Here is a 14943-nt window from a genome sequence, read left to right on the forward strand (position 1 = left end):
AATCAAAATCAAAATAAACTTTATTCAAGTGAGCTTTTACAAGCACTTTTGAATCGTCATTTAACAATTAAGTGAAGCTACCACCGGTTCGGAAAGTAGATTCTTCCGAGAAGAACCGGCAAGAAACTCAGTAGTAACTCTTTTTCAACATTTAAAAAATACAGTCATATTAGTTAAATACAATTATATATGTATGTATGTATTCGGACTATTCAGTGTTAGAAAAGGTTAGTCTATGAATCATATTTCAAGATTGCATTTCACGATCGATTTGTCCCTCTCACACATCAAGTCTTGTTTCGCTACAGTTTGATAAATTACACTGTTCTTTATTGTTGATCATGTTTATTGTATTTTTAATAAACTAAAGAACTAAGAAACGCATTAATTACATACTGGCTGTTCTGTCAAATGTCAAGAAAGAAAGAAAAATAGATGACAGACCTATTACATTATTCTTTGAATCAATTAAAATGTTTAGAATTAAAAACAATTTGTTCAATATTACAAATATATTGGTAAGTGTTTTGCCTCAATCTAAACAACATATTTTAACAATTATATCTTATTACGAATACGGTTTTTTTTGCAAATAGAAATTTTAAAATATTTCCATAATATTATGTTAGTATTATATAGTAGTATTCAGATTAGGTCGATATTTCGACATTATCTACGAATCTATCTCATAGATAATGTCGAAATATCGAGCTCCACTGAACAAAAATAAAAAAAACATGGTAAATATCGCGAAATCAATAACTTTAATAATATTAATAACCATGTTAATTTAAAATATTATTATGTCAGTAATTCAAGTTAAAGAGTTGTACATTTGTTCAAGTAATTTAATACTAAATTAAATATGTCTTTGGCCTTTCGTAGTTATTATTTCATAACTAAGTTACATAACTATTGTACATCACACAGCGTCGTCAAAGAGTAGAAATCCAAGTCTTAAAAATATGTCAATATCCGAGAACACAATACAAGGTGCAAGTTCGGGAGCCATGTCCACCCAAGCCTCCTCCACCCCCACCTAAACCCAAGGATGACACTGCATTTTGGGGCGCCTTGACTGTTATTTTCATTGCCGGTGCATTTGCAGTAATCGCCAAGTAAGTACATTAGAACTAGCTACTCTAATCGCAGACACAAGGACGTAACATCTGACTGCCAAGGTTGGTGGCGCATTGGCGAAGGGATGGTTAGTATTTCTTACAGCGCCAATGTCTGTGGACGGTTGTGCCCACTTACTTATATTTGCAATTAATTAATAGGTACCTAGAGTTGTTAACTTAAATGCTGCGTCTTCTTGTTTCAAATATTAAATTAGTAATGAAAGAAAGAGAAGTCAGAATTGAATTGAAACCCGTTAGATAACGTCTTATTACACAATATTATCGGGATAGGTATTGGGATTGAGGTATTAAAACACCTAAAAAAAGGGTATACTTGGTGGCTTGCTTCGATACGTATCACTCACTTATCAAAGCATTTCCCATTCATCAAAAAATAGTTTTGTATAGATATATATGAAAGATGAGTGACCCAGTGTAACTACAGGCACAAGAACCATAATATATTGCTCTCAAGTTTGGTGGCGCATTGGCGATAATAATAAAAAAAATATGGAGAAAAAGATTTTGAAGTTTAATTTACGTTTCTTTCAATTCAAATTCAGGCGTTCTCCAGAAATTCGCGACTGGCTTATAATATACGCTCCTTGGTTCGACGATTTCATCGCTATCGCGTACGAAGAGAACATGACATATGGCGAATTTGCGCGGCAATGCGTCGAAGACGTTAAGAATTTTTTTTATAAAACATTAACAGATGATAACAAACCCAAGCCTTGTTCCATGGATGAGTCTCAGAAACCTGTGATCCGTAAGTTTCTATTGGAAATCATGGAAGTGATCTTTATTCTTTTGTTATTTTTGAAAATTCTTTTACGCGATGTAGAGAAAATTGTCAGATTAAATCGTCACATAGGGACCATTCCTTTATTAAGTAAGACTTCCGACGTTTACGGACTCCCGTAGTATAAGAATGAAAAAAGAATACTCGAACCCCTTGCCCTGTTTAATATTTATTACGTAAAAATCTAAAGAAAAAATATTAATGCACATTTGGATTTTAATGTTTATTTTTCTTAGTGAGAACTTTTCGAAATATTTACGAGTATATCTTACTTCAAAGGTTCTAAAGGTAACATCCGGGCGAACCTCGGCAATTGCACAATAATTTTAAATTTGCGCTTTTTGTATTATAAATAAGAACTAACGAAACTCCAACCCTATTGTAACAAAACGTAAGAATCGTCTTACTTAATAAATTAATGCCCTCATAATGATAACGCGTTAAGTCACATTGAGGCAAATTTTCCCTCTATTATATAAAATGATTGATTTTTTATTTATTTATCGTATTAATTCACATGTTATTTTTAATAACGATTTTGACATTGCCATTTCAATGATATCCAACGTTGTTAATTAATTTTATTGCGTTTGTTATATAATACATAAAATAGCGTAACTAATTCCGTTCTAATTGGCTGTGCTGCGATACTAATTGATTTCGTAACAGATTAAACAAATAAAATGATACTTTTTATATTTTATTTAAGCGATTACTCCCCAAACTGGAGTCGAAGACAAAAAAGGTGGTTAGTTTTTCTAAATATTTGTATTTTATTTTAGTAGTTACTTGGTAGGGCTTGTGGAAGCCCGTGGTAGATTACACATTATATATTCTACATGAGAAGCTGCAGTTCTTGGTATGTTTGTGTTCCGGTTAAAATTTTGTGATAGAATGTGACAATAGGCACAAGGGAAACGTTTTTTTTTATTTTATTTTTATGGAATAGTTTGGCGGACGAGGAAATGGGCCACCTGATTGTAAGTGGTCACCATCACCCATAGACAATGATGCTATAAGAAATATTAACTATTTCTTACATCGTCAATCTGCCACCAAATTTGGGAACTAAGATGTTATGTCCCTTGTGCCTGTAGTTACACGGGCTCACTCACCCTTCAAACTACATGGAACACAACAATACTGCGTACTGTTGTTTAGCGGTTTTATTAGTCATTACGTACATTAGTGATGTACATTTTACAGCGCCAATGTGCATGGGTAACCTTTTACCAGCAGATGACCTGTACCTATGTTGTATAAAAGATATAGCTCTGCTAGCCTGAAAGAGATCGCTGTGTAGCGATGAGGTTGCCATAATTGTAAGCCTCATTTATTTAGGCCAGATCCATGTTGTATTTATTGATTTTAAAAAAGTAAACATACATATTGATACTGGTTTGATATATTAGGTCGATAATCTTTTTGTATTGTCTCTCCGGACTATAGAAGTTCTATATCAACCCAAGGAATATACGAAAAGTCGTCCGTTTGCATCTAATCCCTTTGTGGTTGTGTCTTGCTGGATAACCGTGTCATTGGATTAAAAGAATGAAATATATAGAGTTTACGCTTAAAATTTTGAATCATATTGGAATGTCGCCTTTCAGAAATAGTACCACTTTAATCGAGTTCTTATTGATATAATCATTGCTATGTTAATCATTTTCAGAATCCATAGACCCAGATAAACCGGTATGTGTCGAAAAACCTGAACCGATCGTTGTTACAAAAACCACATGTGAAGTAATCGATCGATTAAAGGATCTCGGTAATGAAGCCTTAAGTAATTATTACACAGCGTCAACAGCATGCTCTCTTTATAACCAGGTAAGAAATGAATATATATATTTTACTTATAAAAATCATAAATAACCCAAGCGTTTTTAGCGATCAGAAATTTAAGGTGCGTTCATTTCAAGATATGAGTATAATAAACGCGATGACCAGCGTATAGACAAAGCATCGACGCTCTTTGAGTATTCTAAACAGCATTTACATATTAATTTATATATCTAGATCTAGAGTGTTGTACCATTAGAAATAATTAAGATAAACGAGTCAATTTTATTTTCTTGGTGTGCCTGACAGCTACGCTTCACAATCGTGAAATGTCATAGTACTTTACTAGTGTGTGTATAGTTGGTGCACATATGTTGGCCTGTTATATTAACATCATCATTGCATTTGATCCATCCCTTTGATCATCCCATTATTTCTTTGAATACCCAGTGATCGTGCTGTTCTGTACGTTTAGGTTGCTTAAGTTGGCTTACTTGAATTCGCTATTACATAGGATTATGACAGTGCTAAAGGTTCTCCTTCTTCCTTCATTGTTTTGAAAAATTAAACATATTTATATCATTATCTACTGGAAACACATTACATTTCCACTCGAATTAAATAACACAAAATGGCTATTTAATAATAACCAATTGTAGATTTACAAACAATACATCATACATGTATCCTGAAATTATATTTGATAAGAGATATTACAGTAATTGGTCATTAATCGAGTGTTATCGTTTAGACTTCGCGTGTATGCCTTAAATATATAATAAGGTCCTACAACTTACAATTTTCTTACATAACTATGCATGACAAGGATATTTGATTTAATTTAGTTCTGGTAATATATTTACATATTTACTAAAACTAACTTTTTCCACGTATTTTAACATAAATAAGATTTTTGTCCTATTACAGATTGTCGCTGAGACGATGCAAAACTTCTCGATACCAACTCTGAAAGAATTACGAAACCACATGGCTGAACGGTTAAATTTAGTTGCCGAATCCATAAAGAAGGCAGAGCAAGCGACTGCTGATATCGGTACTTGTTTAAATTTGAAGTAATAAGTATAGTGCTCGTTCTAAATCCCTATAAGAAAATTAAGAAATCATTAAAATTGTCTATGTGTAAATCTTGGTATATATGACGCTATACAAGAAAGGTGGATACGACTAGTCTATCCGTTTTGGTCCTAATGTCCGATTACCTACTATAATCAACGAATCATTTTGCTTGTGGTAAAGATGAGATAACATTCAAAACTGTTCCTATAATATATGTACCTACGTTTACTAACTGTCGAAGTCACATATGTAACCTTACCAGTTCATTACATGTGACACAAGAATCTTATCAATATAGTAAGCTGATTTTTGTCCCAGTCATTAAGGGGCGATAGAATAGGGCGATAGGGCATAAAAAGGTTTTGGTCTCGTTTTAAAGATCTCCAGATAAAGAAGCAGAAAATTAAAAAGGATTCTTAATTGCTATTTACTAAATTGTTACAATTTAGCTAAGAATAAACTAAGTTACTGGCCAGTTATAGACGGCGACGTATAAGAATTTTTTTTTAAAGGGTCATAAATTTGGCGCCAAATATAGATGAGTGATTGGCAGTTTACATTAAAAATTGAGACAAAACAGAACCTGTCATATTTTTCGAAATTACTAAAAAATCCCACAACTTATAAAATAATGATCTTTTAATAACAATTTGTTAAAAAAAGAAAAAGGATGTAAGTAAAAAATAAATAATAATAAATATTATTTTAAGAGGATTTGACACGCTACTTGGAGTGTGGATTAAAAGGAACAAAAGAAGAGATAGAGAACACGATGACTCTTATGAAGGATTACTTACAACAAATAAAAACGTCTTGCATACTGTATCAATGGGAGAATGACAAGTCTATAGTCTTGGACGATCAGTGGCAAAAGGTTATAAGTATTATTTGTATTGACTAAAATATAAAACGTGTAATTAAGTCTTATGTATATTATCTTCGTATTATATTTTAATTTATATCGTTTATCAACCAATTAATGAAGAAACTGTTTGTTGTTTCCGCTTTAAATTAGTAAAATAAAGTAACAGTCTGTATATTTCCCACTGTTGAGATAAGGCCTCCTCTTCCATTAAGGAGAGGGTTTGCAACATATTCCACCACGCTGTTGCAATGCGGGTTGATGGAATGCATATGTGGCAGAATTTCGATGAAATTAGACACATGCAGGTTTCCTCAGGATGTTTTCCTTCACCGCCTAGCACGAGATGAATTATAGAACCTACATATATACAGTGGTGCTTGCCTGGGTTTGAACCCGCAATCATCAGTTAAAATGCACGCGTTCTAACCACTGGACCATCTCGGCTCTATTTATCACCCGCTTTAAATTTAGGTTAATGTCGTGACAGGCATCAAATTCTAAATTTAAAATTTGATTTACATGTTTTCCGAGGTCGTTTTTTTTTTTTTGTAGACTACAATTCCATTTTTTTTCAGGTAGAACATTTAATAGACAAATACGCGGCCGAAAATGAGACAATGTTTCCAGAAATTAAATATGAGCAAGATAAATTGCAATTTCAAGGAGATCTGGATCTATTATTGTATCATACGAATCGTTACGTGAGTACCAATATCATCATGCCGCATCGTTAGCTAATGGATTCAAATACAAACTAGGTCACTGCGGTGGTCACCACCACTCATTGACATTAGAACTGACATTTACCATCCCTTGAATCGCGAATACGCCACCAACCTAGGTACTAAGATGGTATCTCTTGGTTAAAGGCACACACAAATAACAATGGCTCATTCACCATTCAAATTGGATGACATCAATCCGGGTTATTGTTATTTTGCGAGTCTTAACACTGAATACTTTCAAATTTGTTTAAATTAATATTTTCAAATTGTCGTCTTTAATTTCTAAGTGAATTCACTATATTCTACAAGTACTTATTTAAAACGGGATATTTAGTATGTTTTTTTTTATTTATGTAGCTCTATATTTTGATAATACCTACGAATGTCTTGTTCTCAAGCACAGGAAATAAAAAAAGAACATGGTAAACATCCCGTTTTAAATACTTATAGTAAAAAAATAACCATGTTCATTTAAAATCTTATTATATTCTGTTGTAAAATTTTTCAATAGTATTAATTTTTGCTGATCGGAAACGAGATAATGATTGTAATAATACAGTTTGCGTTAAATTTTGCCAATTGTTTCATTAAAATGATTTTTTTTCAGACTCAACAATTGATGGCAGAACTAAAGGAAGCAGTGGTCGGCATGACCGATAGAGTTAGTCGGGCCTTTGAAAGTTAGTCATTCTATATTATATGTCTTACTATATAGTAAATACAATAGAAGTATAATAAACTCATTTTGTTCCCCCCACCTGGCCTAAGGCATGTGCCGAGTCTTAACTTATTTAATATTTGCCCTGGTTAGCTAACTATTGAAGATACAGACTCCAAGGTTTTCTATTTAAGATCTAATGGAAAAAGTAAAAACTTGTTGCATTTTATTGTCAAAAATTATCACTGAAATTCTGGACTAAAGTAACACAACTGGATCCGAAGAAAATGTAAAACCGCTAACTTTCCTACGCATATTTAAATATTATATATTCATCTCTTCATATATGATCTCTTACATAGTTGGCTAGCACATGGCCCGCCGATTCCGGAACTCTGTTTAACCAAATCCCTATTACTGCTATATTAAAAAATATTTAAACTGCTCTAATAGTAGAATTAGTTGGATTGCTTGGTATGGTTTAGATTGGTTTAGATCGTGCCTTTTCGCAACTACATGATAAAATGGCCGCTCAATAATATTTCAAGCATTTTCTTGTGCTCAGCTTTACCTCAAGGCGACATCGAAAGGAAAAATAGAGAAGCCATGATGCAGAGTGTTCTTAAGCAGAAGAGAATCGAGTTGGACAACGAATTTAAAAAAAGAGTAAGTGTTTACATGTGTGCGTTGTCGAGTAACGCTCGTGCTTACAATATGTCTTAGTGTGCGTGAGACGACAAAGAGTACAGATAGCAAAACATGTTTTAATATTTTTTAGTCAAAGTTTGAACTAATTGACATTCATAATCATATATGTTTTGAATGAGTTTGTCACACTGCTGATGTTTGTCTCATTATTTCAGCAAAATGATCAAAAACTTGCAAATGAGAAATTACTGAAGGATTCGTTAAAGAAGCAGCTAGAACGACACCAAGAAATCATGGACGTTAAATTAAATGAAAAAGAAGAAGAGGTTACTGTTTTCATAATATCGTTGATTGATACATGATTTCGATGTACACTATAAACTGTTTGGTAACACATACATTACTCTAATGTTTGGTTGGATTTGATACCTGCCACTGGTTGGAAGGTGTAGTGTTTATCTGACTAGGTGCCATCCCTTCACCGCTACATAAAATAAATTTGTAAAAGTCAGGTTTGATGGACAAGTGAATCTGCATTCCGAACCGGTGGTAGCTTCTCTTAATATAGTTGGGGAAATGACGAATTAAAAGTGCTAGTAAAAGCCTACATGAATAAAGCATATGTATTTTGGTTTTTGAATCTTCTAACTGCAAGGGATATAGGTTAGAATATTAATTGTATAAGAAATCCAATTAATATTATAACGCGAAAGTCGGGTCTATCTGTATGTAATCTCATTTTGAGTTTATTATGCTCATAGTAATGACGTAAGATATTATCAGGCACTTGGAAAAGAACAAGATACTTAACTGAAGATCCCAAGTTGACCAATGACTTTCTATGTCTCTAATTTCTGTTCCTAAATAATCTCGAGTTCAGCGTGAAGGAAAACGTCGTCAGGTACTCAGTATGAGTTGGGTAAAATACAGCTACATGTAAATCATCCGCACTGAGATCAAAGTGGTAAAAAGTAGACGAGCAAAAAACAAAAAGGTTTTGCCCATACATTCAGGATATCATCTATATTAATATTCTAAATGTGAAAGTAACTCTTTCACGACCAAAGCGCTGAACTGAATATGATGAAATTTGGTATGAAGCAAACAACACCCTAAAAAGCAAGCGCAGCCGCGGGCGATTAGAAGTTATTTATATATAATCGTTGTTGTTTATGGCAAACATTTACTAGAATCGACGATTGAAATATATTTTGTTTTCGTTAACAATTATAATTAATTTATTTCAAATAATTCAGGCGACTTTAAGATTGAACAAACTCGTCGCTGAAAAAGTTGCATATGAAAAGAAAATGTTCGCGAAGCAACTTAGCGAAATGGCAGAAAAATTGAAAGTCGTTGAGGATAAACTTAACGGTATTATTTCATCTTATTTGTATCATGTATTACTTATATGATTGGTTTAGTACTTAATTTCTACAGCTGCTAAACATACCTCATGTTCTTCGGCTGTGGGATGAGTTCAGGTCAGGTTAATAGCAGCTTAAGCCTTAGATGTTGTCAACTGTTTACTTCATGGTAGGGCTTTGTGCAAGCCCGTCTGGATAGGTACCAACCACTTATCAGATATTCTACCGCCAAACAACAGTATTCAGTAATATTGTGTTCTAGTTTTAACGGTGAGTAAGCCAGTGCAACTTTTTGTAACACGATTTACGAGTTTGGGTATTTTTCAGTTCGTTTGAAAGCGGAGAGTGAAACGAAACGTTCGCAAGACCTGTGGATTGCGGGCTCATCTTTACTGGCTGCCACTAAGAAAGGGGAGCCGTACGTCAATGTTAATAAAGAACTAAATGCCATTGAAAAAGCAGCGGGTATGAGAAACTTATACTTAAATTGAGTAATTTGATCCATATATTATTAGTTTTTAGAGATATTTGGCCTTTTTATAGTATTGGATTAGTAATTTTCGCGATAAACTTACCGATTTGATGCAATTAAGATAATTGGGAAATATTTTGGGATACATTTTAATGTATTATTTACCTATGTATTTTTGGCAAATTGTGAAGCCTACGTCTTTACCAGAACTTTAATATCCATCAATAAGGTAATCAGAGGGATCTCGCTCATGATTTATGTCTTAGAATCACCTGTGAAATGTCTTAAGATCAGTTTGGCAGAATTGAAATGGTGCTGAAAATTTGACGGTGCCTTTAGTTCAAGGCCGATATTTTTTTCCCTACACTATGGGAACATGTAAAAGCTTGTTAAATTGTTTTGATATATGTCATCACATGATCAATACAAATAAACATATATTCTTAAGCATAGTTCTATGAAACATGAATTGGATAAACTTAAAAGATCTTCATTGTTCGTCTTACTAAAGCAAATTTACATATATTGCCTTCATAGGAGCTGAGGATCAATTAGTAACAACTGTATTAAAAGCGGTACCGGAGTCTATTAGAGAAACTGGTTTGGTACCGGAAAGCGTCTTGAAAGCGAAATATCACCAGGTAAAACATACGTAACTCAAAAAAAAAAGTATTTTTGAAAGAAAAAGTCCATAAACAATGTATATCTGCAATGATAGATCGCTGGTTTATAATCTTGCTGATATTTTATACTAGCCGTGCCCAGGGCTTGGAACGCATCTGAATTTATTTCTATTGTAGCCTTAAATTGTTGCCGGCACTCAGAAACTTCTGAAAGCAACCAATCACGAACGCGAAATTTATCACTTTCAAATGTTATTCGATCTTTGATAAAAAACTCACAATCTGTGATTCCTATTTCTACTACTAGATGGCGCTGTTTTATTTCCACAACAAATTGTCAAAACATCAACGCTAGGCAGCACTAGGTACGGTTTCAACTTCTACAGAATAGCTCTACAGCTGATTAATCGTTGACGACACGAACAGTTTATATTTAACCCAAGGTCATTTGTAATTGTTTTGACTAGATGGAAAAACTTGCCTTGAAAGTTGCACTGGTCGAACAAGATGGAGCGCCATTGCCAGTTTATTTTATGTCTTGGTTGCAGTCCACGCTTCTGTTCATGAAGGTATTGTTTATTCGTTAGCTGATATCTTTAATAATAATAATAAACAGCTTTATTGCACACAGAAAATAAACAAAATACAATAAAAAAGCTTAAAATCAAAATCACTATAAATGATAATATGCAAAGGGCGGCCTTATCACTAAGTAGTGATCTCATCCAGGCAACCCTACTGAAAGAGACTTACAAGAGATAACATAGTGGGCTAGTGCATTAACAATTTAAAAGTAAATATACATACATACAAAATACGATAGGCAATACAACAGACAGGTGTGAGCATACTTAGCTTAGCTACTTAGAGGAAGTTTAATAAAATTTAGTTCACATTCTTCACATTTATGGAAAATCCTTGTAGTAGTAGCCCTTGTGGTAATTGAGTTGGGTAGTTTTTCCGCCATTTATTTAATCTGACCCCAAAATCTTCCATAAACCAAGAGTCGTTTTATTTTTTGACAGTCTGTTTGTTTGTTATGCCTTGTATACATAATCAGAATGAATTTGCTTACACTAAAAGGACGTATAGTACGTAACATCTTCGAATGCCGCGGAAGAAAACTCATTAAGAATATTTCGATTCGCGGAACAGATTTTTGGGGAAAGGCCAATTGAAATTAGAATAGTAGTTGCTCCCCGGCTTTGTTTTTCATTAAAAAGTATCCTAGTTCCATCCTTGAAGTTTAAAATTATCGTCAAATCCGGTTCAGCGTTTTGGCCTTGAAAGGGACAAAGTTACTTTCGGATTTATAATGTTATTGTAGATTTTAGTATAGCAATCGGTTTTTTTCCAGATATCCGGTATTCCACAAGAGGAGGTGGACAAAATGCCGGAGGAACCTTTCTCGGATTTGGATACTTTCGATTTGTTGCAAAGGGCAAGGTATTATTTTAAGATACAGATACAGCCGTTCTATTTAGTTAAGATAAATTTGTGATAAAAAGCACTCGCAAAAATTTACATCCGTTTATTTTTTGTTACTAGCTGCAGTTTTACCCGTATGACATATACACAATATAGCTTTATTTATATATACAATAATATAGCCCCCTCGAGTGGTGATTTGAAATTCGTAGTATGTTTATCTCCGGGACTCAAACTGAAAAAATAAAATCGAAATTATTACAAAATATCCAAACTTAAATTTTTCGGTTCATTAATTTGATCGTGAAGGAGCGACAGTTAGACAGACAGAAACAGTTACTTGTACATTTATAACATTAGTATAGAGTATAGACTATATATGTAGCAAAAAAAAAAATGAACAAACGAGTTTTGCATTTTGATTTGATTTGAACACTTAGTCATTTTCAAAGATTCTGGATGGAGAGAGGTAACTTAGCTGCGGCCATTCGGTACGTAAACTCACTGGAGGGAGCGTCGCGCGCGGCGGCCGCCTCGTGGTACGACGCGGCGCGCGCGCACCTCGAAACGCGTCAGGCGGCCGAAGCCGTCATTGCGCACGCCGCCGCCATTGGAGTACAGTATATATAATCTGTACACTATATTAACGTGTATATTTGAATTAATTTAGCAAAGTCTTTTTTCAATCTAGGAACGATTATTGTCGATGATATGAAAAATCACTATATTAACGTGTATATTTGAATTAATTTAGCAAGATCTTGTTCAATCTAGGGACGATTATTGTTGATGATATGAAAAATCACTATATTAACGTGTATATTTGAATTAATTTAGCAAGATCTTGTTCAATCTAGGAACGATTATTGTTGATGATATGAAAAATCACTATATTAACGTGTATATTTGAATTAATTTAGCAAGATCTTGTTCAATCTAGGGACGATTATTGTTGATGATATGAAAAATCACTATATTAACGTGTATATTTGAATTAATTTAGCAAGATCTTGTTCAATCTAGGAACGATTATTGTTGATGAGATGGAAAATCGAAAGCGATTTGCATTGATTGATTTGTTAGTTTTAATCACGCTGTAACAACAAGTCCTTTCAGTAAAAGATTTGTGTCTTTGTGTTTCTGAGTTTGTATTCATTTAAATTGTTTTTATCTTGTTCTAGTAAAATTGAACAGTGTACTTGATTCTGCTTATAAGCGATTTTGATTGTTATTGTGTACGATTTCTTTGATTTTTATATCTACTATCTTAAAATAACTACAAGTGTATCTTATACCGTATGTATAATAACTAATGAAATGAAACATATTTAAAGTAATAGTAAACATTGCAAGTCCTTTGGACCGCCTCCTGCAATTATTTCAATATTCATTAATTCTATATAAATGCATAACGCTTACTTATTGATAGTTAAAAGAACCTAATTTGAAAAACCATACAAATTTTGATGTATGTATGCTTAAAATGGTTGTTTAATGTATCCATAACTTTGCACTATAATTAATGCTAAACAATATCATGCTTACTAATATACAATATTATACTATTACGTAAACATTTTTGTATGTATACTTATGTAGAGTGTATTTCGAAGTAATTATAACTCGTAAAACGATTGTCTGAAATGATATGAGTATTTCTTTATATATTGTTGCGATTATATAAATTTGTGAAGCATGAAACAGGCAATAAAAACAGCAATGTTTTATATTTGTTTTACTTTGATATATTTTCTTTCAACTATGACAAATTGTAGCTCGGTACAGTCAGTAAGTCAATATCGCTGTCACTGCCAATGTCACTTTCAATCAATAAAAAAATATATAGTAAAAAGTGAGTGTCAGCCAGTACATTTCCCACTGCTGAGATAAGGCCTCCTCTTCCATTAAGGGGGTTTGGAACATATTACACCACGCTGTTCCAATGCGGGTTGGTGGAATGCACTTGTGGCAGAATTTCAATGAAATTAGACACATGCAGGTTTCCTCACGATGTTTTCCTTCACCGCCGAGCATGAGATGAATTATAAATACAAATTAAGCACTTATATATAGTGGTGCTTGTCTGGGTTTGAACCCGCAATCATCGGTTATGATGCACGCGTTCTAACCACTGGGCCATCTCAGCCCAAAAAAATATATCTCAAAAAATATATATCTTTATTAATATTATAACTGTGAAAGTAACTCTGTTTGTGTCTCTTTCGCGATCAAACCGCTGAACCGAATTTGATGAAATTTAGTATGGAGCAAACTTGATTTCCAAGAAAGGATACAGGCTACTTATTTGCCTGACACATGACAACCAACACCCTAAAACGACGAACGAAGCCATGGGATACTACTAGTATGTAATAAAACGGTTTATGCTTACTAAGACCTCAAGACAGATCTACTTTGAGGATAGTTCTTGGAACTATTTTTAACAAGCTTTTCCAAAGGCATTTGATAGAACTTGATTGAAATAGACGCAGGTTTCATAAGATCAATGAAGGCACGAGATGAAATATAAAAAGTACATTCAAATTCAGAGCATGTCTGGGTTTGAACCCGCAATCATCAGCTATCATGCACACGTTCTAACCACTGCGCCACATTGGCTAAGCAAGCTCAACATTACGAAAAAGGCATACGTTACATAAAATAACCAACATATTAGTGCGAAGGTAATTGATATTGGTCCTTTTAAAACCAGGTCATGTGATTTATTACCATTTCCATATTCGATTTACAAATTATTATAAAAGTGTTACAATTATAATACAACATACAATAATATTTCGTCATCGAATCGATTGCGATACGAATAGCAAGGATGTGTGTCCATGCGTAACATTTCATTGATACATTGGCACAAATTGTTGAATTAGAGGTCATGTGCTGTAACGGACGTTAATTAATCATATATTTAATATAAACTCATAAATTTTATTATTCACTTATAAAGTAATTAAGAAAATTCGATTTGAATAGTGCAAGTTAATGATTACGTAAAATATTCAATGTTGTAATCTTTACCGATTGCCTCGATAGTTTAATGGGTATAATCGATATTTAGATTCGATTCGATCCATAGTTTTAATCCCAGCGGACATTTAAAAAAAAATGGTCCATTGGGATTTGGTAGAAATTTTCTCAGTGGCATCTCGGAGTTTGGAGATTGGAAGAGTACTCTGACATCATGTGAAGTCATTGTTTCTGCGCCTGAAATCTTTCCTATCTTGTAAGAATATAAAGCACAAATGCGCTTGTGTTTGTGCACACTAGTACAGGTATGTCAAACGAAGTTGAATTTCCTGCCTCATCTCCAGGACGACATTATCATCATAAATGTATCTGTGTTTTTATTCTCACTGG

General features: G+C 33.4%; 1 protein-coding gene across 1 annotated transcript; it reads left to right on the top strand.

Moving 5' to 3' along the window:
- The first annotated feature begins 197 nt into the window (after positions 1 to 197).
- On the top strand, positions 198 to 12248 carry LOC124539622 (MICOS complex subunit Mic60-like). Its single transcript, XM_047116919.1, has 17 exons — positions 198 to 227; positions 931 to 1118; positions 1685 to 1890; positions 2633 to 2671; positions 3596 to 3753; positions 4633 to 4759; positions 5493 to 5656; positions 6223 to 6348; positions 6980 to 7052; positions 7596 to 7696; positions 7894 to 8004; positions 8935 to 9052; positions 9373 to 9510; positions 10055 to 10158; positions 10608 to 10709; positions 11498 to 11586; positions 12021 to 12248. Exons 1-17 carry the CDS (start codon positions 198 to 200, stop codon positions 12196 to 12198), a joined length of 2052 nt encoding a protein of 683 aa, XP_046972875.1. The 3' UTR covers positions 12199 to 12248.
- The last annotated feature ends 2695 nt before the right edge of the window (positions 12249 to 14943 follow it).

Source organism: Vanessa cardui, chromosome 23, assembly GCF_905220365.1.
Source record: "Vanessa cardui chromosome 23, ilVanCard2.1, whole genome shotgun sequence".
Taxonomy (NCBI): domain Eukaryota; kingdom Metazoa; phylum Arthropoda; class Insecta; order Lepidoptera; family Nymphalidae; genus Vanessa; species Vanessa cardui.

What these genes read in the sequence shown, in the direction of transcription:
- LOC124539622 (XM_047116919.1), top strand. Translation starts at nt 198, where the DNA reads ATGTATTCGGACTATTCAGTGTTAGAAAAG. An exon ending in AGTTAGTCGGGCCTTTGAAA is followed by an intron (nt 7,053 to 7,595) that starts GTTAGTCATTCT and finishes TCTTGTGCTCAG; the next exon opens with CTTTACCTCAAGGCGACATC. An exon ending in TAAATGAAAAAGAAGAAGAG is followed by an intron (nt 8,005 to 8,934) that starts GTTACTGTTTTC and finishes CAAATAATTCAG; the next exon opens with GCGACTTTAAGATTGAACAA.